We start from the raw sequence: 26,026 nt of genomic DNA, 5'->3' as shown, positions 1-26,026 counted from the left end.
TCCATTAAGGAAAATGTAGCATTAAATGTACTTAAAATGTTTTTGGGTCTAGAGCAATAGCTCAGCGGTTAAAAGCACTAACTGTTCTTGCAGAGGACCCAGGTTCGATTCCCAGCATCCACACACATGGTGGCTCACAACCCTTGCTAACTCCAATTCCAAGGACCTACCACTCTCCTCAGAATTCTGCGGACACCAGGCACACACGAGGTACACATACATAAATACAGGCAAAACATTTTTATAAATAAAAGCGTTGCTGAGTAAGAGGCGACTAACATGGCTGTGTGTCAAAGGACATGGCAGCTGCCTTCAATGCCCACAGTTGGGGTGTGTTTTTATGCTGGAAAGCAGAGTTACTCTTAAGTCCTGCAGTTGTGGTAAAAGGCAAAAGAAGGGCAGCGCTCTGGATCGATTTTCTTCACATGCACCCAGCAGTCCATGTGGAAGACAGGCCCTTCCCCACAGGGCAAGCTCAGACAAGACTTCTGAACTAGTTCTGACCCAGGGTCCACTCTCTGGGCCAGGTCACACACTGCTCCGCACAGCGCCTCACTCACCTTCCCCCTCAACCCACACACCCCTCATCTCCGCCCTGCCTGTGTCCTCACCTCAGAGCCTTCACTCTTAATGGCCCTCGGAGCTAAGGCTAATCTCTCCATCTGTGGACAGGGACCTTGTGCAAACAGTTCCTTCATACACACATCATTGGCTTCCCTGGTTCCTGGCCAGCAGCTTTACACGTGTGAAAGCTGTTTATACAGGTTGAATCTCGGGAGAGGAGTGTAGATCTGATGTGCCAGAATCCGCCACTGGTCTTGGTAGAGGAGAGTGCAGGAAGTATGCACTCTATCTTTTCTATCTTTCGAAATCCATAAAGTCATGTCTCCCTCTTAAATATTGGCTTGTGATTCCTACTTCCACAGCCTCGTTCAAGGTGTCTATGCTGGGCTCTGTGACTGCTTTCATCTCTCCTGGTTCTCAACCCACTTTAATCTGGCTTCTGTCCCAGTTCCTCCACGAATGACCCTCACTAATAGTTCTTTTTTTCTAAGATTTATTATTTTTATGTATATAATACTCTGCCTGCATGTACACCTGCACACCAGAAGAGGGCATCAAATCTCATTACACATGGTTGTGAGCCCCATGTGGGTGCTGGGAATTGAACTCATGACCTCTAGAAGAGCAGCCAGTGCGCTTAACCCCTGAGCCATCTCTCCAGCCCAGAGTTCTTATTTTATTAACTCTCCTTCTCAAACCACCCTTCCTTTAACTGATGTAAGACCCATGTTTCCTCTGGTCACTTTCTTGCTAGTTTTTCTCTCTACACTGTGTTCTCAGGGTTTAGTCCCACAGCCCCCTTCTCACTGCACACTTCTGCACTCTCCACTACCAAGACCAGGGACAGGTTCTGGCCCATCAGACCTACACTCCTCTCCCGAGATTCAACCCCTATATCCGTGTGCCTACTGCACGTCTTCACTTGGGGGTTCAATAGCATCCCCAAATTCCAATCACCCAATCCCAGGCTCAACTCATCATTTCCCATCCAACCTGTTCCTCCCCATTCTAGCCAGAAATGGAGTCAGCCTTGGCGTTTTCTCTCTCCACGTCCGTCCATCAGCCGTCTAGTCCTGCTGGTTCTCCATGTAAATATCCTCTAACTCATGTCTTTCTGTCTCTATCTCTGTGTCTCTGTGGCCCCACCCCCTCCACTCCAAACAATCACTCTCACTCCAGGTTTGGTGATGAACACCTGTCATCCCAGCACTTGGAAAGCAGGGTTAGATGGACTAGTCAAAGTTTGAGAGTGGTCTACACAGTGAATCCCAGGCCAAGCTGAACTACAGAATGACAGCCTGTCTCAAAAAGAAAAAACAAAACAAAACAAAACAAAACAAAAATGAGAGCCAGGTGTGGTAGACCACACCTGTTATCCCGGCACCCTGTGTGCAGAAGCAGGAGGATCCTGTGAGTTCAAGGCCAGCCTGGTCTATAAAGTGAGTCCAGGACAGCCAAGGCTACAGACACAGAGAAACCCTGTCTAAAAAAAAAAAAAAAAAAAAAAGACAAGAAATGAAACTGAGAAGACATCCTCTCTTCCTTTGCAGACTGAGTGTCTTCTAAAGCGTCTCCCAGGGCTCTCCTGCTCCCCAGACGCCCCACTGTCTTCTGCTTTATCTTCACTAGAGATCCGGATAATGTGGCCCCCCATTCACATTGCCGTCCTCAACACACACATTCTTTCCCCTAAAACTTTCACACAAGATGGGATTTAACTCGGCGGTAGAATCCTTGCCTACCTAGCACCCATAAGCATCCCATAAGGCCCTGGGATGGGGCGGGGAGGACAGGAGGAGAGGGAGCACTGCCTCTACTGGTCCTCCTCAGGGGAATGCTCCCTTACACCTAGTTTGCTTCCCTTGTTTATTCCTAGACTCACACAAATCCTCTCAGTGGGTCCAAATCACATATAACTTCTGGTATTGTCTCCTACTAAGCTACAAGAGAGAGGCCGCTGTTAACCACATTACCCACCCAAAAACACTCACTATGGCTTGTTGAGTGGATAAATGAGAATATAGAAGCCATATCAAGGAAGAAAAGAAGTCCATTATCCTCCAGTGGCCCAACCACGGCAATCCAGATGCTGTACTCATCTCTGTGGCTTTTCATGCTTACATAAGACCAATTTATGGGGGAAGGAGTCGGTGAACTTAAGTAACCTGACAGAAAATAAGGAACCCACCAAACTGGCCGTTCCAGCCTCGGACATCTTTTTAACTGGCCTGCTGCCTTCTCGGGGGTTTTCACATTTTACCTAGTTGCAATCCATGTGCAAGCACTACTTTAAAGGTATCATGGCGTGATATTAGACTAATACAGTGTCATTTACTAAGCCTTTTCTGTCCCTACTGTGGGTCTTTTGGTTAGTTCTGACTTCAAGCTCTTAGGAAGTCCAGTGGTTACTTCAGTTTTTCTCAAGGAGCCAGAGAGCTGACTCAGGGGGTAAAGGTGTTTGCTGCCAAGTCCCAACAGCTGAGTTCAAACCTTGGAGACTCTCATGGTGGAAGAAGAAAATCAACCTACAAATTGTCCTCTGTCTATACATGGGCACATATAAAATAATACATATATACGTAAATACATGTAAATACTTTTTTGTTTTGTTTTTTGTTTTTTTTCAAGACAGGGTTTCTCTGTGTATCCTTGGCTGTCATGAAGTCACTCTGTAGACCAGACTGGCCTCTGCCTCCCAAGTACTGTGATTAAAGGCCCGCGCCACCACCGCCCAGCTAAACATCTTTTTATTTTTTTTCCAGACAGGTAAATAAAATATTTAAAGTCAAAATTTCTTCTTGAGGAATAAAAAGTATGGTTTAGACACTCAGGAAGCACTCCAGAAATAGGTATAATTACTATGTGTCAATTAAAACACATACCAGAGCCAGGCATAGTGACACACTGACTATAATCCCAGCCCTTGGGAAGTCAAAGCAGGAGAATCAGGAGTTCAAGACCCAGTCTCAGCCTCATGAGATCTTGTCTCAATGTCCCTGCCCAATTCCCTCAAGAAAGGCATCAAAGGCCAGGCAGTGGTGGCTCACCAGCACTCGGGAGGCAGAGACAAGTGGATCCCTGTGAGTTTGAAGCCAGCCTGGTCTACAGTGTGAGTCCAGGACAGCCAAGGCTACACAGAGAAACCTTGTCTCGGAAAAAAAAAAAGGCATCAAAGTATACGTACAATTTACATTCTTTCATAAAGGCAGCCAAAATTATCCCTTAAAAATCAGCATGGAGTATCATATTGTATAATATAAAACTACACCTAGTTCCCCATAGTTCTGCCAGCAGTGCGTTTTTTTTGTTTGTTTGTTTTGTTTTTTGTTTTGGCTCCCCACCCCTCAGATGGGGTTTCTCTATAGCCTTGGATGTCTGGGACTCCATTTATAGATCAGGGTGGCCCCAAACTCAAAGCAATCCACCTGCCTCTGCCTCCCAAGTGCTGAGATTAAAGGTGTATGCCACCACACCCTGCTCAGCATTGAGTTTGATTTGGTTTGTGGCTTGGTTTGGTTTTTCAAGACAAGGTTTCTCTGTGTAGCCCTGGCTGTCCTAGAACTCACTCTATAGACCAGGCTGGCCTCGAACTCACAGAGATTCACCTGCTTCTGCCTCTCGAGTGCTGGGATTAAGGCATGTGCCGCCACCGCCTGGCCAGCATTGAGTTTTATATTTTCTTATTGATTTTTTTTTTTTGAGAGATACTATATAACCTTGACAACCCTAAACTTGCTATATAACCAGGATGGTCTTCAAACCTGAGTCAGTCTTCCTGACTTCTGAGTATTGGAGTCACAGGTGTGCATCTCATAGGAAGCTTACATTTATTTCTTGAAGTTTAGCAGATAATAACTAACATTCGTTTAGTCTTTTCTGTGTACCAGAAACTTCTGAGGACTTAGCGTGCGTTTTCTTCTATGATAATCACTAGTGACTTGAAAGGTAAGTTGGTGCTAGATAGGTATAAGAATTTAGATGTAATATGAATAAATTAATAAAATATATTTTAAAAAACAAAACAAAACAACAACAACAACAAAAACCAGAGTAGTCTATTTTCATTTCACCTCATTCTGTGTCCAAATACTCAGGTTTTAGAGCCTTTTGGATTTTGGGGTAGGGAGGCTCAACCTACACAATGTTTTCTTAGGTTTAATTATTTGTAGGTGTGCACACGGCTGCAGGTGCCCACAGATGCCGGAAGCATCAGGTCCCCTGGAGCTGAGGTTACAGGCAGTTGTGAGCTGCCTAATGTGAGTGCTGGCATCTGAACCACAGTCCTTTGGAAGATTGTCAAGTGCCATCTCTCCAGACTCAACCTGCACAATTTCATCCTTCTTTTGAAAAAGAAAGCACTGAGACTCGGAGTTGCTCAAGTTAAGTAAATACAAGTTCAAATGGCGATATACTGATTCCAAATCTTGCCCTTGCGGTTGTTGTTGTTGGGGGCTGGGAGAGTTAATTTGTCTAATGGAGCCCAGCCCAGGCTAGCTTTAAACTTATTCTGTAGCTAATGATGACCTTGAACTCCTGATCCCCCTGCCTTCCCGTCAAGTGCTAGGATTTACAGGTGTGTAGCCCCAAGCCCAAGCCCAACCAGAATTTATATTCCTAACCAACATATGTTATATCTTGATTGTTAGTAGTAGTGGTGTTTCTTATGTTTTATTCAGTAGAGAAGGAAAAATACTATTAGAAAGACTGCATGTAGCCTCCCTAGTTTCCAGGCCTGGTGGCATAGCATTTGGGAGGCAGAGGCAAATGGATCTCTTGAGTCTCTTGAGTCTGGTTTACAAGAGCATGTTCTAGGACAGCCAGGGTTACCCAGAGAAATCCTGTCTTGAAAAAACAAAAACAAAATTGGGCTGGAGAGATGGCTCAGCAGTTAAGAGCACAGACTGCTCTTCCAGAGGTCCTGACTTCAATTCGCAGCAACCACATGGTGGCTCACAAGCATCTGTAATGTGATCTAATTCCCTTTACTGGCTTGGAGGGGTATAAGCAGGCAGAGCACAATATACATAATAAATAAATTTAAAAGGAGGGGCTAGAAAGATGACTCAGTAGTTAAGAGCACAGGCTGCTCTTGCAGAGGACCCAGATTTGACTCTCAGCACCCACATGGCAGTAAAGATAAAGCAAAAAAGAAAGTTTTTTAAACGGATTTAGGCTTATGTGGATGAGGAGGATACAAGACAGATTGATTAGTTTAAGTAATAAAAGAAACAAAATTTGGAGTTTTCAACGGATATCTTAGAGAAATAGAATGGGTCTTAGAAAAGAGAGCCGTAGTGGGGGTCAGTGAGATGGGATTGTCCTCACAGCAGGACAGAAGACAAGGTGGGGGCCACACAGGACACAGATGCTGAGAACATTCTTACAATTGTAGAGAATGGCTGTCCAGTTTCTCCAGCCAGACATCTACACACTGAATTCGGAGCTTACTGCTGTGTGCTGTGGCATTCTGTTAAGTCTACCAGGCATGTCCAGCCCTTGACATTGCATTGCAATGTGATGAAATCATCTGCAAAGTTCATGGTGGGGAACTGTGCAACTGGGTTACCAAAAAAAAAAAAAAAAAAAAAGTTGAAAAAAGAAGAGGGAGAAACGAAATGGCTCGGTAAGTAACAGTGTCTACTCTGCAAGCCTGAAGGCGGGGTAAGGACACCTCCGCAACTGCCACGTGTGTGCCACCAACTCCTGACCGCTACACAAGTGCCATCACACACACACACACACACACACACACACACACACACACATAATAAATACATTTCTAATCACAAAAACCAGATCTCACAATGTTTTAAGTACATTTACAATTTTTGTATTGAGCTGCGCTCGTGGCTTTTCTTGGTCTGAACATTCCTCAACCTTTCCTGCAACTTCACTCCATGGATCATTCGGCCGAATGAAGAGTAAACAGTGTCACCATGAAGCAGAAAGGCCATAGCCAAAGGAACGGGAGACAGTGGGCACGCATGGCTTGGGAAGCCTTAGAAGACTGAGCTCTCAGAGCATCCCACCACAGTAGGAAACGGGTCCTAGGGGTAACGTGTAGGGCAGGACGTGGTGGCACATTCTGTGATCCCAGCATGAAGGACACTGGGACAGGAGAACTGAAGGTTCAAGACAGTCTGCCCTATGTAGCAAGAGTTTGTCTCAAAAATCAAAGAGAAGGAAGAAGGAGAGAGGGAAGGGAAGAAGGACTGACTGGAAGTATTAAAACCTTTGAGGTTCCGGACTGGAAACTGCTTGGTCACTTGTAAGTACAAAAAGATCATGAGTAAAGCCTGATATCACACACATAACTGTAATTCTTTATTTTGTTTTAGTTTTTCAGGTTTTTTGAGACAGAATTTCTCTGTGTAATGGCCCTGGCTGTCCTAGACTTGCTTTGTAGACCAGGCTGGCCTCGAACTCACAGAGATCTCCGTGCCTCTGCCTCCCGAGTACTAGGATTAAAGGCATGTGCTACCACGCCTGGCTCATGTGTAACTCTTGTACTCACAACTTGGAGGCCAACCTGGGCTACACAGTAAGTGAGTTCCAGGACAGTTGGGCTACAGAATTAGAGCCAACTTTGTGAAGAGAATGTAACCTGGCCTTAGTCTGGGCGCAAGGTGAAAACAGTCTTGGGATGCTTGACCCCACTGAGACTTTGTCTCTACAAACTGGTAAGCATCTTAGTATACACTCAAAGGAAGGAGGTATTAGCCCAACACAAAAGACAGGGCCAGTTGGAGGAGAGAGAGGGAGGAAAATTGGGGAACCAGAGAGGAGATCAGAGGTTCCTGCCCACGGCGCCAGGATTGTCAAGATTGATGGCAGCGATCTCGGTGGATACTTCCAAGTTCGGTCCACCAACAGTGGGGCTTCTTCTGTTGGATAGATGATCTCTGGACTCCTGAGAAATACGCCAGGGGAATTGCCCTGCGGGACTGATACCCGAAGGTTTCCTTCTTTTTCCCCTTAATCTCCTTTGCCTCTTAATTAGGGTAGCTGGGTTGTAAGGGAGGTACATGCCTTTAATGAATCCCCAATAAAGTAGAATCGTTAAGGAATCAGAGCCAACACAATTCAATTTTATTTATTTTGGTTTTTCAAAATAGGCTTTCGCTGTATATCCCTGGCTGTCCTGGAATTCACTCTGTAGATCACTGGCCCAGAGATCTGCCTGCCTCTGCCTCCTGAGTGCTGGGATTAAAAGCATGCACCACCACCTCCTGGCCATAAGAACCTAATTTTTAAAATTACTAATAAGAAGGAGGAGGAGCAGGAGGAGGAGGAGGAGGAAGAGGAAGAGGAGGAGGAGGAAGAAGAGGAGGAGGAGGAGGAGGAGAAGAAGAAGAAGAAGAAGAAAAACATTTGTTGGAGCAGAGTAAAATGAACTAAATTTGTTAGCATTAGACCCAGACTCTGTGCCAATGTTTGGCAATTAGCTGTCAGGACACAAAGCCCTTCTGGTTTTCCCCCTGCCTCGCCAGGTGCTGCTCAGTTTCCTCTGCCACTTCCTCCTCCTCTTTGTGATCTCTCAGTGACACCTGCATCAGTCCCTGCTGTGTCAACATGTTCTCATGGTGATCTCATTCAGTGTCATCCTTTTAAGTATTCCTGTGGATGTCCAGGGTATAGTGGCTCACAACTGTAATCCCACCACTTGGGAGGCTGCGGCAGAGGGATTGCCATCAGTCCCAAAATAATCTAGGCAACTCAATAGTGAGTTTCGGGATAGCCAGCTACATAGTGAAACCTTCTCTCAAAAAACAAAACACTTGAAGGGGCAGAAGACGACTGACCCTCTGTGAGTTCCAGGCCAGTCAGCACCACATAGTGAGACTCTGTCTCCAAAACCAACAAAAAAACACAAAAGATATGTCCCAGGCTTCTCTCCCGCACTCAGGGTTCCTAACCAATCACTCATTTGACATCCCCACTTGGCTAAAACTGACCTCAGACTTAGCATGTCCAATACTGTAATTTGTTCTAAATTCTACCTATTTAATGAGGGGATGCAGTCAGATGACAGCTCAGGGGAGTGGGTTCTCTCCTTCCCCCACGTGGCTCCCTCGGGTCATCAGGCTAGGCAGTGTCTACCTACCCACCACCTCAGCTGCCGCCAACGTTACCTCCACAACTCTACTGCCGTGGGTATCTATATCCGTCCACACCACAAATCATGACATCACCCTTGAGTTCTGCGACGCCCTGTCTCCAGTTCCACAGGCGGCCTGGCTTCCACATTCAGAACCTACCCAAGAGCAGCCCATTGCACGCAGGTCTACTTTCAGTCAGATCCCACCCAAAGTGGGCCTTGGGTGGGACAGGCTCCTGGGATTGATAGCAAGCGAATCCTGCTGTCAGCCATGCCCTGTCTCCAGGACACCGTCCATCACACTGGTCTCTGTTCTGAAATGCTCTGACATGCAGAACGATCTACTTCCGAAAGCCTCTTAGGCCAGGAAATTCTTCAGCATCAACAGATTTCCTGTGGCAGGGAAATGATTTTTTACTGTATCAGCTATTCCAAAAATCAATAGACTTGTTCAGAGAGCTAAGAAAATAACTGCTGAGCTGGGAGTTGTAGCTCAGGGGCTGGGTGTGTAGTTCAGTAGTATAGCACAAGGCCCTGGGTTCACCCCCCCCAGCACCACACACACACACACACACACACACACACACACACAGCAGCAACAATAAGTTTTAAAACTTGTCAATATTTTGAGGTAAGTCTAATTCCTGCCATCCAGATCAGTGATTTTCAATTGCAGACAATTTTGTCTTCTCTACGACAGGTACTTGGCAGTGCCAGGGGCAGTTTGGGTTGTCACAGCTGGAGGAATGGGTACATCAGCACCAGGTGGCAGAAGACAAGGCTATGGCTAAGTATCTTAACACAGGACAAGCCCCTATAATGAAGAATTATCCAGCCCTGAACACCAGTACTACTGACACTGGGGAACATGATTGAGACTCTTAGATAAAAGGCCAATAAACGATTAATCTAGACTATTCTATGGGACTTTTAAAAAACCATCAGTTTCCTCTTCCTAAGCTGCAATTAGTCAGGTCCAGAAGCTTCCTCCCTCCTTGAAGGATCCTCAGAGCTTTTGCAGGAACCCTGCCTCGCAGAAGGGCTCACCTGCACCTTCCTCGGTGCTGTCACTCTTTTCCTGGTGTTACCCCACATGACTCTCCTCTCATGCAAGCTGCACTCAGGCTTTGAAGCCCACACATGCTGCACACCCACCCGCTGAGTCAGTCTTACCCACGAGTCCTACATAGTTAGCTAATGCTTTCCCTCACTAACCTCCCTGAAGGAGATCCGCGTCATGTGTCGACTTATCTCTCTCAGTATTGACAGTCAAGTGTGAAAGCTGTACCGCTGTTTTAAGAGTCAAAGAGATCCTGCACATAAAAGCAGATTGTATGGGGCTGGGTGTGCTGTTAAATGTTTAGAAAATGCTAGTCAATAACCTAGTATCTACAGAAGCATACAATCGGGAGCTCATAGTGGACACTTAAGAAACCACTTGTGCGTGTAGCTATGTGTTGGAGAGAGCATGGCATTCCGACGAGCCTGCTATTTGGAACTAGCAGCAAAGAAAACTTCCATCAGAAATCCTACACCAATTAATATGCCTTCATGCTCCACTGAATCCAAGAGCAGTGGGTGTCACATTTTCCCAAAGCGGTGCCCAAGCCAAGCTTTCTGCATTTAGCCAGTTAATGAACAGCTTGTGAGTAACTCTTGGCCCACTCCAGCCCAATTTAGAAGACGGCCAAGGGGATAAGACAGCAGTACGCCACAGCCTCTGCACTGCTGGGAACCCCGATCGGTAGCGGCTCCCCTTTCCCCCAGACCCAAGTGCTTTCTTGCGTTGTTGAGGTCCTTAGAAAGGAGACATCACAGCCGCGGAATGAGGCTGCATGAAGGCCTGGCCTTTCCCCGGGGCAGAAGAGCGCCTTGTCCGAGAGCCTGTGAGAGAACTGAGTGGGGGCATCACATTCCAAGCAGCCCCAGGCTTGGCTGGGAGCCAGGTGCTGAACGCCAAACAAGAAGGAATGCATTCCAGGGAGGCAGGGGGCCCTGGCCACAAGAAGGGGCCCAGTACGCAGGGCCCCCACTGGGCACCAGGTGTTGCTCATCTGGAGAGCAGCCACGCAGGGGGAACAGCTCCACTTCCTCCCGTTATCATCTGAGAGGTTTAAACGCCTCCCTCTCTCACACATAGTCAGTGGACAAAGCATATGTAACAGTCACATTTCAAACCACCCTTTGTAGAGGTGGAGGAGGACAGTGCTGTTGGCATCTTGGTTCACACCCCACTGAAGCCAGATTTCTTTCATTCTGTGCCCAAAGAGAAGTTGCTATTAACAGCGAGAGTGGATGGGGGGCAGGGAGCCTGGGTTCTCTGTGCTTAGAAACTCAGCTCCTCGTCCTTGGCTCTCCAGCCGTGCAGCTCAGACACACCTGCTCTTCATACCAAGCAGCCGGCCTTCAGGAGACCTGGAGAGCTCCTTGGGAGTGTTTGCCCGCCTTTTGCCAGGCAGGGAGCAGACGGGGAGGAGGTGATGGGGGTCAGAGGGTTGAGCTATTTCTATTGGGGGGCGGGGATTTGCCCCACCGCCTGCCTGAAAAGTCTGTTCTTCCATTACAGACCAGAAGCCTGGGGCAGATTTCACTCAGCAAGGAGAGGGACCTTTGCTTAGTCCTCTTGCTGCACTTTGTTGCCACCTAGTGGGCTGTTTGTGCGCGCTCTCGCTCTGTCTCTGTCTGTCTGTCTGTCTGTCTGTACTCCCTCCCTCCCTTCTCCCTCCCTCCCTCTCTCTCTCTTAGCAGAAAGCAACTTGAGAGTTAAGTAGAAGTGGTCTTGAGGCAAACAAGAGAATCTACTGGAAAAAAATTCTCTTACTTCCCTGGCATAGCAGCTGTGGGGAGCTCATCCATGTGTCAGGTGTCCTAGTGACAGTCAGGTGAGGGACTGTGCTGGCTGCGTGGGAACCTGGGGTGGGGTTCTTAACCTCATTCAGTGCTGGCTAAACTGAGATGCACCCCTCACTCCTCAGAGCTCTTTCCACTGAAATCTCTGTCCCTCTGGGCCCTGTTCCCTCCGCTCAGGCACAACCACAGGTATTCATGTTATAATTTCTGCCAGTAAGATTAGCTCAGTTCAACAAAAACGGAGAAAGAAAAATGGGATTGTGTGCACTGGTTGTGCTGCTGCTGTTTCCAGGGACGAGAGGTGGGAGGGTAGTTTGAAGAGGTTTCTTGGACTAGGTTCTTCCGAAGTCTGCAGCTAGTCAGCCATATTTTTCAGTTACATACAAATGTTTATTTCTTCTAGTCACACACAGCTCTTGGCTTCAGCAACCACTAAATAACCTACCACCCCAAACTTTCAACGCTTCTGAGTAGGTATCTGTGGGGGGTTGAACAGGAACGGCCCCCATAGAATTGTGTGTTTGAATGCCTAGCCATAGACAGTGGCACTATTAGTAAGTGTGGTCTTGCTGGAGGAAGTGTGTCACCATGGGGGCAGGGGGCTCTATTGCCCTCAGATCAAGATGTAGAACTTTCAGCTCCTTAAAACAGAAAAAAAACAAAAACAAAAACAAAAGTTTTCCTTTTTGAGAATTGCCATCCTCATGGTGTCTCTGCACAGCAATAAAACACCAACTAAGACAATATCCCAAAATGAAATTGCTGCATTATCTACTTTTGATTTTTTTTTTTGTTTGGGTAAAAATCATCCAATTTATTATGGCAACTATGTCCTTCCTTCCTGGTGCTGGGACTGAATGCAGGGCCTTGAGCAAGCCAAGCATTTGTCCTCCTATCCCAGCCACAAGCCACACAGCCTTACTTTTCTAGCTGGCCCATTAGTGCAACGGAGGGCAACTGTGCCATAGCCTGGTTAACACTTGTAATTGTCTGTTTGACAGCAGCCATCCTAAGTACTGTGATAGCCTTTCCACAGTTTTTGAGTAGAAATGCTGATCATTTTGTTTTGTTTTGTTTTGGACTATTTTCTAAAAATAGTCCTTTTGCCTATTTCTCAGTTGGGTTATTTGTTGGTGTTGTTTTGGTTGGTTGGTTTTTGTTGTGGCAATGGTGGTATGTGGGGTTTTTGTTTGGTTTGATTTAGTTTGGTTTTCCCAAGACAGAGTTTCTCTGTGTAGCCCTAGCTGTCCTAAAACTCACTCTGTAGATCTGGCTGGCCTTGAACTTATAGAGATCTTCTTCCTGAGTGTTGGGATTAAAGGTGTGCACCTCTACTGTTATTTTTTTTTTCTGTTCACTTTTCTAGCTAGCCTCTCTTAATTTATTATTGTGCTGCTGTTGTTGTTGTTGTTTATGATATGTGTGCAGACACATGCATACTATGGCGTGTGTCAGGGGAGGTCAGAGGACAGCTCTGTGGAGTCAGTTCTCTCCTTCCATTTTTCCATGGGTCCCAGAGTTTGAGTGCAAATGGTCAAGGAGTGTACAGCAAGCACATTTACTCACTGAGCCATCTTCCCGGCCCTTCAGCCTCTTTATTCCACACCCCTCCAACACTGGGCTGGTTCTCTAGTCATGTAGATAGTGTCTCTGTTTCTTGTGTTTTGTTTTGTTTTGTTTTTAAGGCAGGATCTCTCTGTGTTAGCCTTGCTTGTCCTGGACTCACTTCGTAGACCAGGCTGACCTCGAACTCACAGTGATCCACCTGTCTCTGCCTCCGGAGTGCTGGGATTAAAGGCGTGCGCCACCACGCCGGCTTTGTTTTGTTTTTCGAGACAGGGTTTCTCTGTGTAGCCATGGCTGTCCTGGACTCACTTTGTAGATCAGCTCTGTGCATATTTATAGAAATGATCTTTATGTGGAGTTTCAGTTAAACACCTTTAGGACACAGATATTACCAGATATGGTCACCACTGGTAGCCCCAGTCCCTAGTGTGCTGGCACATAGTCTGGACTCAACAATATATATCTAATGAATAAATACCCTACCAGAAGGGACAGTGTTAGAAGAAAGAAAAGGTTGATATGGTCCAGCAAGAGGACTCCATGGGCAAAGTGCTTGCTGCACACACCTGTCAACCTGAGGTCCATTCCCAGAACACATATACACACACCATAAGAAGGAATTTGTGATTAAACTGTAAGTGTGATATGAGTCAGGCATGGTGGCATATACCTGCAACCCTGGCACACAGGAGGCTACTGCAGGAAGACAGAGTTCAAGGGCAGCCTAGGCAATACAGCCAGGCCCTGTTGGTTTTAAGTGGGATGGGAAGATGGCTCAGTGGATAAACATGCTTGCTGTACAGTGTGAGGACCTGAGAGTGCAAGTCCTCAAAACCCCTGTAAAAGGCAGATGTGGCACTGTAAATCTCCGCAGTCTCAGTGTCCCCTCCAGGAGATGGAAGGCAGAGTGTCATTAGAAGCCTGTGGGCCAGCTAGCTTGGCGCAAGCAACAGAAAAACAACAAAGAAATCCTGTCACAAAGAAGGCAGGATACAAAGTCTGACCCTGAGGTCAGCCTCTCAGCTTCATATACCTCATGGCACGTGCATACACACATTTATATACATGAATTTGCAAAAAAAATTCTAACAGATATTTTAACTTTTTTTTTTAATTTTTGGATTTTCAAGACAGGGTTTCTCTGAGCAGCTTTGGCTGTCCTAGACTCACTTTGTAAACCATGCTGGCCTCAAACTCAAAGAGATCCTCCTGCCTCTGCCTCCTGGAGTGTTCAGATTAAAGGCTTTAATTTGTTTGTTTGTTTGTTTGGTTGGTTGGTTTGGTTTGGTCTTGGTTTTTTGAGACAGGGTTTTTCTGTGTAATCATCCTGCCTGTCTCGGAACTCTCTTTGTAGACTAGGCTGACCTTAAAGTCACAGAGATCCACCTGCCTCTGCCTTCCAAGTGCTGGGATTAAAGGCGTGCACTACCACGCCTGGCAAAGGCTTTAATTTTTAACTTTAAAAAAGTAACCTGGGGGCTGGAGAGAGGGCTCAGAGGATAAGAGCACTGTCTGCTCTTTTAGAGTTCAATTCTTAGCAACCAGGAGGCACATAAGCATCTATAAAGAGACTGGGTGCCCTCTTCTGGCAGGCAGGCAAGCACACATGCAGGTAGAACATTGTATACATAATAAATAAATAAATCTAAGAAAAGAAAGTATCCTAGGAGTCCTGTGGTGGTGACTCACACCTTTAATCCCAGCACTGCCCAACAGAGGCAGGCAAATCTTTGCGTTTGAGGCCAGCCAGGTCTATAGAGTGAGTTTCAGGACAGCCAAGGACAAAGAAATTCTATCTTGAAAAACCAAAAAAAAAAAAAAAAAAAAAAAAAAAAAAAAAAAAAAAAAACCCAAAAAAGAAAAAGAAAAAGAAAAAGAAACTGGGCATGTTAGCACAGCTGTAATCTCATGTAATCTCAGCACTCAGGAGGCTGAGGCAGAGGGATCTTTGTGAGTTCAAAGGTAGGCTGGGCTACACAAGTTCTAGGCCAGTCTGAGCTACCCAGCAATAGATATACAAATTTCAAAATAAGTACACTTTTTATTTTATTTAATATTGTGTTTATGTGCAAATGGAGGGTACAGGAAGCAATATTGATATTGAACCAAGGTATCAATATCAAATCACTATGTGTGTTCTGTAGCTATTTGGACCCCTTGTAGGGTCCAGCTTGACTCAAGGCCAGCCAGCCTATGCTGAGGGTCCAGCTTGACTCAAGGCCAGCCAACCTATGCTGAGGGTCCAGCTGTATCTAAAAATATTCCACTACCCCTACCCCTGGAATGTACTTACCTCTCACAACTAGCCTGATAAATTCTGCTTCTGCAAAAAGATATAAAAAGCACTTGCCCCTGCTTTGGAGGTTGGCAGCTTGAAAGAGCTTGTCAGACCTCGATGTGCATCGACTCAATAAAATTCTTGTGTGTATTGCATCGACATCGGACTTGTTTCTCTCTGGGGACTCCGGGTATAGACTAGAGATCTCTCTGGAGGTCTCAGTATTACACATAGGGGTATGTATGTGTTCATACAGGTGTACATAGGTGCATGTGTGTATAAAAGACCAAGATCAATATCAGTGTTAGGTGTCTTTTTGTTTGTTTGGTTTTGTTTTTTGGAGACAGAGTTTCTCTGTGGGGCCTTGGCTATCCTGGACTTGCTTTGTGAGCCAGGCTGGCCTTGAACTCATAGAGATCCACCTGTCTCTGCCTCTCAAATGCTGGGATTAAAGGCTTGGGCCACCACCACCAGGCCAGGTGTCTTTCTTGATGACTCTTTAAAAATACAGTGGGATGTATGTGTGATGTGTGTGTGTGTGGGGTGTGGGTGTATGTGTGTGTGTGGTGTGTGTGTGGGGGGGTGTATGTGTTGGTGTGGTGTGTGTATGCGTGTATGTCTGTATTTATGTGTGTGTGGTGTGTGTGTGTGATGTGTGTGGTGTGTGTGTGTGATGTGTATGGTGTGTGATGTGTGTGGTGTGTGTGTGTGTGATGTGTGGTGTGTGTGTATGATGTGTGTGTGTGTATGTGTGTGTATGTGTGTGTTTATATGTGTGTGTACGTGTGTGGTATGTGTGTATGATGTATGTGTGTGTGTGTGTACGTACACGCAGTAAGAAGCCCATGGAGATCAAGAGAGATATCAGATCCCTTGGAACTAGAGTTACAGACAGTTGTTAGCCACCATGTGGGTGCTGGGAACTGAACCTGGGCCCTGTGCATGAAACAAGCTCTCTTAACCACTGAGCCATTTCCCTATCCCCTCTTCATGTTAATGTTTTTTTTAAAACATTTATTGTGTCTGGCTATGTGTGTGCATGCAGACACATGCTATGATGTGTGTCTGGAAATCAAAAGACAACTTGTTGGAATTGGTTCTCTATTTTCACCATTGGCAGATGTAGTGGCAAGCACCTTCTCCCACTGAGCCATCTTCCCAGCCCCTCTACTTTCTTTTTGCTTTTTGTTTTTATTTTTTTAGCCCGGCAATGACCTTTATACTTCTGTGTGTGCCTGACTCAGCTCTGTAGGTCCTGTGTGGTTGTAGAGTGTTATGAGATGCTAAGAGTGCCTTAAACTCCACCAGTCTTTTTGATGATTTGTCAGGAAGGATGTTTGGCTGGGAACCCCTGCTTGCCCTTGCACAAGCTGGGAAACCACGTCTGACCTTCCCCCAACCCCTCCCTCATTGAGAAAACTGAACAAAGGAAAGGCGCTAAAAGCCCAGTTCCGCATTTCTGGCAACCTATGCAACCCACCTTTCTGACATGGCTAGCCTACCTAATGCTCACCCAGGGGCTTAGCTTTTGAACACACCTGGGCAAGCCCAGCTCCTAGTTGACATGTCATCACCCCACTCACCTAAGGTCTATAAAACCTCCCTGCTTTAGCCGAGGGATTGACTTCCTAAGACCCATTCTTCTTTGGGATTGGCGAACTTGCCTGGAACAGTACCTAATAAACCTGCGTTTATCTGCTTTTAATCGGGTCTGATCTGGCCTATGTTTGTGTGTGTTTGTATGTGTGTGTGTGTGTGTGTGTGTGTGTGTGTGTGTGTGTGTGTGTGTAAGAGAGAGAGACAGACACAGAGACAGAGACAGATGACACAGAGACAGAGACAGAAATAGTATAGAAATAATAAAGAGTATCTTTGCCAGGTGTGGTGGCACAGGCCTTTAATCGCAGCACTCAGGAGGCAAAAGCAGGCAGATCTCTGAGTTCGAGGCCAGCCTGTTCCAGGATAGCCAGAGCTGTTGCATAGAGAAACCCTGTCTCAAAAAAAAAAAAAAAAAGTATCTCTTCAGCTTGGCATAGTGCAACATGTCTTTAATCCCAGCATTCGGAAGGCAGAGGCAGGTGGATCTCTGTTGGATCAAGGCTAGCCTGGTTTCTCAAGTGAGTTCCAGGACAGCCAGAGCTACACAGAGAAACCTTGTCTCAAAAAAGACAAAAATGGTGTATGCGTGTGCTGGAGACATGGTTCAGCAGTTAAGAGCATTGGCTGCTGTTCTAGAGGACGTGGCTACAATTCCCAGCACCCTAACTACTGTCTAACAACTGTCTGAGACTCCAGCCCCAGGGGAAACCACGCCCTCTTCTAGCCTCTGTGGGTATTTCACACACATGGTTCACAGACATGCAGGCAAACACTCATACATATACAAATAAGATCTCAAAATAAACAAAACAAAAAAACCCTTTAAGATAAAAAATGGAGACTGAGCCCGGCATGGTGGCGCACCATGGGCCTGTAATCCCAGCACTCGGGAGGCAGAGGCAGGTGGATCTCTGAGTTTGAGGCCAGCGTGGTCTACAAAGCGAGTCCAGGACAGCCAGGAACACAAGAGAAACCCTGTCTCAGAGAGAGAGAGAGAAAAAAAGGAGACTGAAGAGATGACTCAGTGAAGTGCTCGCCACACAGGCATGATGGCCAGAGTTCAATCTTACCACAAAAAAGGCCAAGGATGGTGGGATATGCTTATAACTGTGGTGCTGGGGTGGGGAAACAGGAGCTCACTGGGACTGGCTAGGCCACTCTAGACTACTGTCAACTCCCTACAGTGCATTGAGAGCCCACCTCAACATCTACCCCCCTTCCCCCTCCCCCGTGAACTGCTGGAGCACAAAAGGGGCTGGTCCTGCAGAACCTAAGCTGCAGGATCTCCACAACACAGGGCAACAACAGGACATCCAAGAGGATCCAGTAAAGTCAGAGCCTCGAACCGGACCAATGACTCATCGCAAACAAACATCTGCAAGTCACGTAGTGTGGACAAGCAGGCGTGGTGTCGCACGCCTTTAATCCCAGCACTCGGGAGGTAGAGGCAGGAGGATCACTGTGAGTTCGATGCCAGCCTGGTCTACAAAGCGAGTCCAGGACAGCCAGGACTACACAAAGAAATCCTGTCTCGAAAAAGCCAAAAAACAAAACAAAACCCAAAAACAATAACAACAACAACAACAAAGTTGTGTGGTCAAAAGGGTATACTGTGTGACACACTGCAGCTTCCATAGAGACATTTTTAAAAAGTATTATTTTTTTTATGTTTTGTTTTCTGTGAGGGGGGAAGATTGCAAGGGTGGAGGGTAGATAGAGACGGGAAGATGAGTAGGATTAGGGTGCATGATGGGAAATTCACAAAGAATCAATAAAAAGTTTAGAGGAAGGAGAGAGAGAGAGAGAGAGAGAGAGAGAGAGAGAGAGAGAGAGAGACAGAGAGACAGAGAGACAGAGAGACAGAGGGAGGGACCTTGTCTGAAAGTGGATGGTGCCTGAGGAACAACAAAGTTGTCCTCTGGCTTACACACACAACACACACACACAGCACACACACACACACACGATAAAAGTAAGCTTCCACACCACAGGACACTAGAAAAATCAAGGATTTTATTTTTAAAAAACATTTCTTTCTTTGTTTTTGTTTTTTTTTCAGTATCTGATATTTAACCAACTTTTTTAAATTCCAAAGGCTAATGCCACGGTAGAACAAGCCACTCTTGCTGAACCAAACCCTTGGAGCATCAGAGGAGCATTGGCTAGTGCAATCAGGAATGTACAAACACTCACAGATCAGAGCAGTCCCAGCTGACACATAGCTCCTCCGAGAAACAGAACCAGGACAAAGAGGAGGACAAGAGAAAGGGCCTTCCAGAGGCAGAGACACGCCCTGCCACCCACAGCCCTGGCCCCAAGTGTACCCCCAAAGCCAGCTACCTACAGCCCGCCCTTTCCCAGCCTTGGTTAGAGACCAGGCTCTCCACAGCATGTTGCCACAGCCACTCGGCACCTCTCAAGAACCCTGGCTCAACCTAGCAAGCCTCGGAGAGTGGATTTGTCCTCTCACCTTTTGGCAGGGACCAGGGAGGGACAGCACTGGGACAAGGAAGATTGTTTCCGTGAAAATGTGTTGGGAAAGAGTAATGGGGAGTGGTTAAAATGAAAGGGGTGCACATAAAAGGATGGGCATTAGATGGCGTGGCCCTGGGAGAAGAGCCAGATGGACACTGAGTTTCACCTGAGATGTATAGATTTGCTACAAACAACATACACGGCTGGGTTCCACATTCAATCCAGAAACCAGCATTGGGAGTTGAGGAAGAGATCTTTAGTCTGAGCTCAGGGAGTTGTCACCTATTGTCCTCTCTCTAGCACTGCTTGGATTTGTAATTTCCCCCCAGTTAACCTCCCAGCACAAGAGAAGAGAAAAAGTGCCTATTCCTAGCACAATTCCCACCCACCGCCTGTGCTTTGATGCCTTTCCTTGATAACCTCTGGCTTCCTCCCTAAGGCCCTTCTAGACCCTTCAAAGGCACTGTCTTTGCAGATGAGAGTCCTGAAGAGATGAACAAGAGCTCCTTTTAGAAAAAAAAAAAAAAACTAGACAGAGGAAGATTCTGGCAAAGCCATCTACCTCTTACCGATCTTTTCCCCAAGAGGGTCGGAGATCTCTGCACCTGCTCTCTGCACTAACCCTGTCCCACCTGGGACACTTCTACCTTATTTATGATGACTGGATCCCACAAGTAGCCTGTAGCATATGGTGACTACAGTCCTGCAGCTGGCATGAGCGAGCTCTGCCAAGAAGGGCCCAACACTGTTGGATGCCACTGCCCAGTCAAGCCGCCCTGACAAATGCAGTTGGCTGTACAGGAAAGTACACCAACTGCCGGCCCTTACGTCAAATTCCCTGCCTTCCTGTTGCTTATGTCCAAGACCTTGGAAGCGTCTGTGAGCACTGGGGATACCAAAGTCCTTGTTCCTTTGTCCTGCCAAAGAGGGACTGCCCAGAACGGGGATTCGGGGATCTCTGACCTCAGCCTCAGCCCTTTCCTCTCCTGCAGGCGGCACATTCCCAAATGCAGCTAACAAGCTCTTCCAGGGCCAGCCCAGTCACACAGCTCAGGGCACCAAGGCGGGCCTCTTGCAAAGGGCCAGCCATGAACTCTCTTCTCCACCCACATCCCAGCCTTCTCACAGGCCCCAGTGCCTGGCTCCCCGCAGCGAAGTCCTGTGGGGTTCAGAGCGAAGGTTCTGAGGGGTCTGAGTGGGATCACAGAATCTGGGAGGCAGCAGAGCTCACACAGGCAGTCTGTGCCTCTATTATCCCCCAAGCGTCCACACACCATGTACTGGAGTATGTCATGTGACAACAAGCAGCAATCCAGGTAGCAAAGTATGCCCTTTGTCCCTGGGGGTGGTCCCCAGGGCTCTGTCATTGTGCCAGAACCATTGCTTACAAAAAAAAAAAAAAAAAAAAAAAACCAAGTTAATGTTTTCTATCACTTAAGTGGTCGCTGAAGCTTAGTGTACAGAACTTCTCAACTGATACACACACACACACACACACACACACACACACACACACACTCTAACATTTTGTTTGAGTCCAAAAATTGTAGGAGCCAGTTAATCTGTAAACAGGAACAACTTCAGATCACTCACTGAGGGACAAAGTGTTGGGGGAGGGGCTGGAGGAAGGATCGAGAATATGTTCTTTCATTCTCAGTCCCAGCACAGCCTCAGTATAACTCCCCAGGAATCCTTTGGTAGAGACAGCACCCAGAGCATCCGTGAAGAAGGTGTGGGGATGAAGACCAGGTGGCTGTTACCTGTACACAGGAGAGAAGCTGAGATCAGAGGAAAGGCCCAGAGACCCTGTTCCCCGGGACAGCGGGCCAGAGTGAGATCTGTAGTGCCCTGCACACATACCCAACCTTGCTTAGGGCCGAGTCCAGTCAAGGTTGTGGCAGCCTGGTCCTTACCTTCTACCTCCAATCCCAAAGGTATTAGGAAGAGAAAGGGCCTCACCTGTCCCCTGGGAGTGGACCACCCCAGTTCAAGGAACATAACTGCTGTTCCAGCCGGGAGATTCGGAATGCCAGATAGGACGAGGATGCCAGCAAGAAGCAGATCCTGGGGAGACAGGGGCAGCGAGGGCTCGACGTTTGTTCTTGGAGTCTCTGGCTTTGCTTTGATTTAAAGATTTGTTTTATTTGTATGTGTGTGTGTGCACGCACAGGTGCCCACAGAGGCCAGAGGAGAGCATCAGGTCACCTAGGACTGGAGTTACAGGTGGTTGTGAACTGTCCCACATGGCTGCTAGGAAACAGAACTCCTGGACCATCTCTCCAGCCCCTGTTTTGTTTTGTTTTGTTGAGACAGGCTTACATGCAGTCCAGGCTGACCTCAGACAAGATATGTAGTCAAAGACGGCCTTGAAATCTTGAGCCTGCTGCTTCCACCTTCCAACTGCTAGGATTGTAGGTGCCACCATGCCTGGTTTATACAGTGCTGGGGGTCAAACCCAGGGCTTTGTGGACCCTAGGCCAGAACCCTTCAGCTGAGTTATATCTCCCATTGTTTTTTTGGTTTTGTTTGCTTTGTTTGTTTTTTTGTTTTTTTGAGACAAGGTTTCTCTGTGTAGCCTTGACTGTTTTGGACTCGCTTTTGTAGACCAGGCTGGCCTCAAACTCACAGCTCTCCGCCTACCTCTGCCTCCCAAGTGCTGGGATTAAAGGCATGCACCACCACTGCCTAGCTTGGTTTGCTTTTTGAGATGCTCTGAATACATATCCCAGCCTGGCCTGGGAGTTATTAAGTAGTCCAGACTGGCCTCAAATCCATGGTCTTCCTGCCATAGCCCGCGTGTTACAGCACGGGATTACAGGCGTGAACATCGTGTACATGGCTAGGAGTTAAGCTTTTCTCCTGAAGAAAGGGGATTGGTGGAGGCTCAGCAGAAATGGCATCAGAGCCATCCTGGTCCCCATACTGGAGGGCTTAGCGAGCCCTTTGCTCCTGCTCATTAAACAGGCCCTGACATTCTTCCTCTTCGCTGCCACAGAGATGGCGTGAGCCTCATTCTCACCAAAATGTCCTTACAGATAGCAGGAATTCCAGGCCCTTTGGCTGAACCATGGAGGAAGCCATAGACAGACACCCAAAAGTGTCTTCTACTTTCGCTCTTACTAGCCACCTTGGCTCTTCCTATACCCCCTCCCTCCAGCGGCCATTAAGGTGATGTCACTCTGTAAGGCAGCAGGCCCATTCCCCTAGAGGGGCTGAGGTTGAAAATCAAACCTGCAGAGACAGAGGATGTGGATGACAAAGGGTTAACTACCTAAAAGCCTTTCTTTGGTGGACTGAGAAAGTCCAGACAGGAAAGCTGATTTGACTCATGATGACCCTGGTGGAAGATTTTGAGGCCACACACCAAACCCAATGGCTGCGGCCCTTCAGCTGTTGTGATTTCTAGGAACAGTTCTGTTCTGGATGTGCCCTCTCCTGCCTCTATCAGTGTCCCTCTAACATTTGGTGCCAAGACTGGGAAGAGGATTTGGAGTCCCCCAGCCCAGCGCCTCTCTCTCGGGGTGACCTTTCCTATCTCCCCTTACCCACTTCACTCTTTTTTCTGAGACCCGTAGCACTGAGTACACAGCTGCTTGCTAAGCTTACTCAGGCATAAGAGCCACAAGTTGAAACCTCTGCCAAGTAAATGTGTCTTTTCCGTCATCTGCCTTCCTTTTTCTTCCTCACTCCCTTTACTCTCTCCCAATATCCAGAGCAGAGGCCCTTTGCCAATTGGAAGGTAAGGCCTGGCTAATGTCTGGAGGTGGCCCAGCCCCAGGCCCTGTCCAGAACTCTGGGAACTCTTCTGCTTTTTCATCTGATTTCTGCACATCAGGCTCCTCCTCCAGCCGCACTCTATGGCCCTAGGTGACGGCTTGGGGAACAACCATAGCCTCTCTCCCAGGGTCAAATGAGAGACCCTGCCTTGATACATAAGATGGAGAGCCATCAGGAAAGACACCTCGTGTTAACCTATGGCTTCCATGTGCACAGGCTATGTACATGCACTCACATACATTTGAACATGCATACATATATGCATATGTTTAAAACAAAAAAGGCCAGGCGTGGTGGAGCCCGCCTTTAACCCCAACACTCAGGAGGCAGAGGCAGGTAGATCACTGTAAGTTCGAGGCCAGACTGGTGTACAAGTGAGTCCAGGACAGCCGAGGCTAACACAGAGCTAATAGGAGAAAGGGATGCAGACAAGCCAGGGTCCTAAAATGGAAGGCAGTGGGAAGACTGTTTCCCTGGCTAGCATTTCTCTCAGTTATCTGACGGCCTCCTCAATTCTGTTAGCACCCTCTCTCTCCAAGCCAGGGTAGCAGCTTATCCCTTCCTCAGTAGTTTACTCTGCCCCTTGCCAGAGCACTGCCTGAAGCCTAAATACAGGAACTCAGGAATGAAGCCGGAAGGATGGGCCGTGAGGCCTTCAGAAACCACCCAAGAGCTTGGAGTTGATTTGGAGCATTCCCTCGAATCTAGGTAACAACCGCAACACCACCCCCCAATCCCCGAGCTCAAACACCCTAATCACCACCACCTCCGCATGCAGTACAGACACCTACATCACAAAGATGACTTTGAGGAGCTGGGAATCCCACAGCCTCAATTCCTGCTCCGTGCTGGGCTCTTCCTCCAAGGCGTCTTCCTCACAGACGGTCTCTGCAATGGGAGAGCGGCTCGGGGGGCATCTTCCTGGGGCACGAGGGGTCCCAAGCAGAGTGGGGCAGCTCCCCCTCCCGTCATGTGCTGAAGCTGCCTGGGCTCTTGGACTTTCCATAACGATTTGGAGAAAGAAAGAAAGAGCTCTCAGAAGCCTGGCTGGCCACGCAGGGCTCTTCGCATAGAAGAAAAAAGGTTGAGCCTTAGCAAGCAGTTGCCACTGACGGAGATTCTGAACTCACCAGACGCTGGTGGCTTCCTGGGGGGGAAGCAGCTATCTGTGGAGTCTGTGAGTATCCGGGAGACACAAGAGATGGTGTCTGGGAGTGGCGGGGATGGGGAGGCCGGGCACACTTTTCTCCACTTCATCTCAGGGATAAGGACTTCCTGCAGAGAAGACACAATGTGAGTGTCCCTTGTCCTGAGGAGGCCACTCCAGGGTTATGAGGATTTTCCCCAGCTATTGCCCATTCAGATGCCTACTCAGGAGTGGGATGTAAAGACAACATGTCTCTCCTAGCTACTCTCTGGCTGTGACATCCCTCTGCCAGATAACATCTTTTATGTATTAATTAATGGCTGTAATTATATCATACAATATTATTACTAGAAAGTCATTTGGTTGAGTTTTACATAGTTTTAAACAATTTCATACGTCTCCACAGTGCATTGTAACCCTACGTCTCCCGCTACCTTTCCCCCTCCCACCCACCCAGCTGATCCGGTTCGTCTTCGCAGCCAGCCCCACTCCTACTTTCATGTCTGTTGTCTTTTTGTTATTGTTTTTAAACCCCTGAGTTTAATTGGAGCTCCTCGTGTGAGCATGGGTACCTCACCAGCAGCTGAGCCACCGTCAGAAAATGAGGCCCCTCCCCCCAGCACTATCCTTGAAGACCACAGTGAAGAGGTACAGTAGCTATCTGAGGTCAGACAACCCAGGTACATGGCCAGATCTGAGGTCAAGACTGCCTCAGACAGTACAAATGAAGGCCTCTTCTAATTCAGTCTCTAACGGTGAACAAGCCACTGACCTTAGCAGAGGGGACTCACAGCTCTCATCAGTACAAAAGGGAACATTGCCTTCTGTCCCTCGCATGGTGTTCTGTCCCCTGCATGCTTGGCTAAATGCTTAATAGTTACTGAGGAGGCACCACACACGTTGAGGTTATTGCTGCTCCATCTCTGCCCTCAAGACTCAGCTCTCCCTACACAGGGCCTCGGCTCCTCAAGGGAACTGCTGGAGTATCAGCCAAGTGGAAGTCTGGCTTGTCAGTGACAACCCTTGGGGCCCTTTTTTCTGTTTATAACGGTTTGCGGGTGAGGCGGGGTCTGCGTGTATGTCTGTGTAACCACATGTACTCAGCTAGCTCAGGAGAGGCCAGAAGAGGGCATTGGATCCCCTAGGACTAGAGTTACAGATGGTTGTGAACCACCACGTGGGTGCTGGGAATTGAACTCGGGTCCTCTGCAAGAGCAGCAACTGCTCTTAACCACTGAACCACCTCTCCAGTGCCTGGCTCTGGAGTCCTTGTCTAAAAAGATGTCTGCGGCTTTGAAAGTCCTCCTTCCTCCACCAACAGGTGACAGAAGACTGGCTTTGCATCCATTTGGCTCGGGACTCGCAGTGCTTAAGGGATAGACCTTTGTTCAAAGTCAGGAACCCCACTGGGGACCTCTGTTGTCTACATGGCGCGCGGTCTAGGACACCCTCTGGCCCAGAGTGGCCGCTGGCGCTAGTGTGTGTGCTAATTCTACGTGGCGGCCCCAAAGTTTTGAAGGCCGGCTCACTCTCAGGCTCTCGCTCCCAGCCTCAGCTCTCACCGGAGACTCGCACTTGGCTTCCTCCGGAAATCTCCTTACACTCAGACTCTTCTTGCTGGAGGGCTGGAGAGGAAAGGGAAAAGGCCCAATCAAATACAGGGAGGCCCCTG

At 47.7% G+C, this 26,026-nt stretch overlaps 1 protein-coding gene across 7 annotated transcripts in view; it reads right to left on the bottom strand.

The window, feature by feature from the left end:
- Positions 1–18,948: 18,948 nt before the first annotated feature.
- The window catches only part of GRAMD2A (GRAM domain containing 2A), a gene marked incomplete at its 3' end in the record, with an annotated part of 37,662 nt that continues 30,584 nt past the window's right edge, over positions 18,949–26,026 (bottom strand). For 4 of the 7 annotated variants that reach the window (XM_084782685.1, XM_084782690.1, XM_084782691.1 and 1 more), the window contains exons 8-12: positions 25,884–25,979; positions 24,338–24,482; positions 23,999–24,095; positions 21,390–21,494; positions 18,949–21,190 (exon numbers count right to left, since the gene is read on the bottom strand). In XM_084782685.1, coding sequence (XP_084638811.1) covers positions 21,187–21,190; positions 21,390–21,494; positions 23,999–24,095; positions 24,338–24,482; positions 25,884–25,979 — 447 coding nt within the window. Of the gene's footprint in view, positions 21,191–21,385; positions 21,495–23,998; positions 24,096–24,337; positions 24,483–25,883; positions 25,980–26,026 lie in introns of those variants that run through there. The other 3 variants (XM_084782687.1, XM_084782686.1, XM_084782688.1) reach the window with 3 other exon arrangements.

Source organism: Acomys minous (genome assembly GCF_964271855.1).
Source record: "Acomys minous genome assembly, chromosome: 5".
Lineage (NCBI taxonomy): Eukaryota > Metazoa > Chordata > Mammalia > Rodentia > Muridae > Acomys > Acomys minous.
The sequence above is the reverse complement of the archived record's forward strand: the minus strand, read 5'-3'. Positions and strand labels throughout refer to the sequence as shown.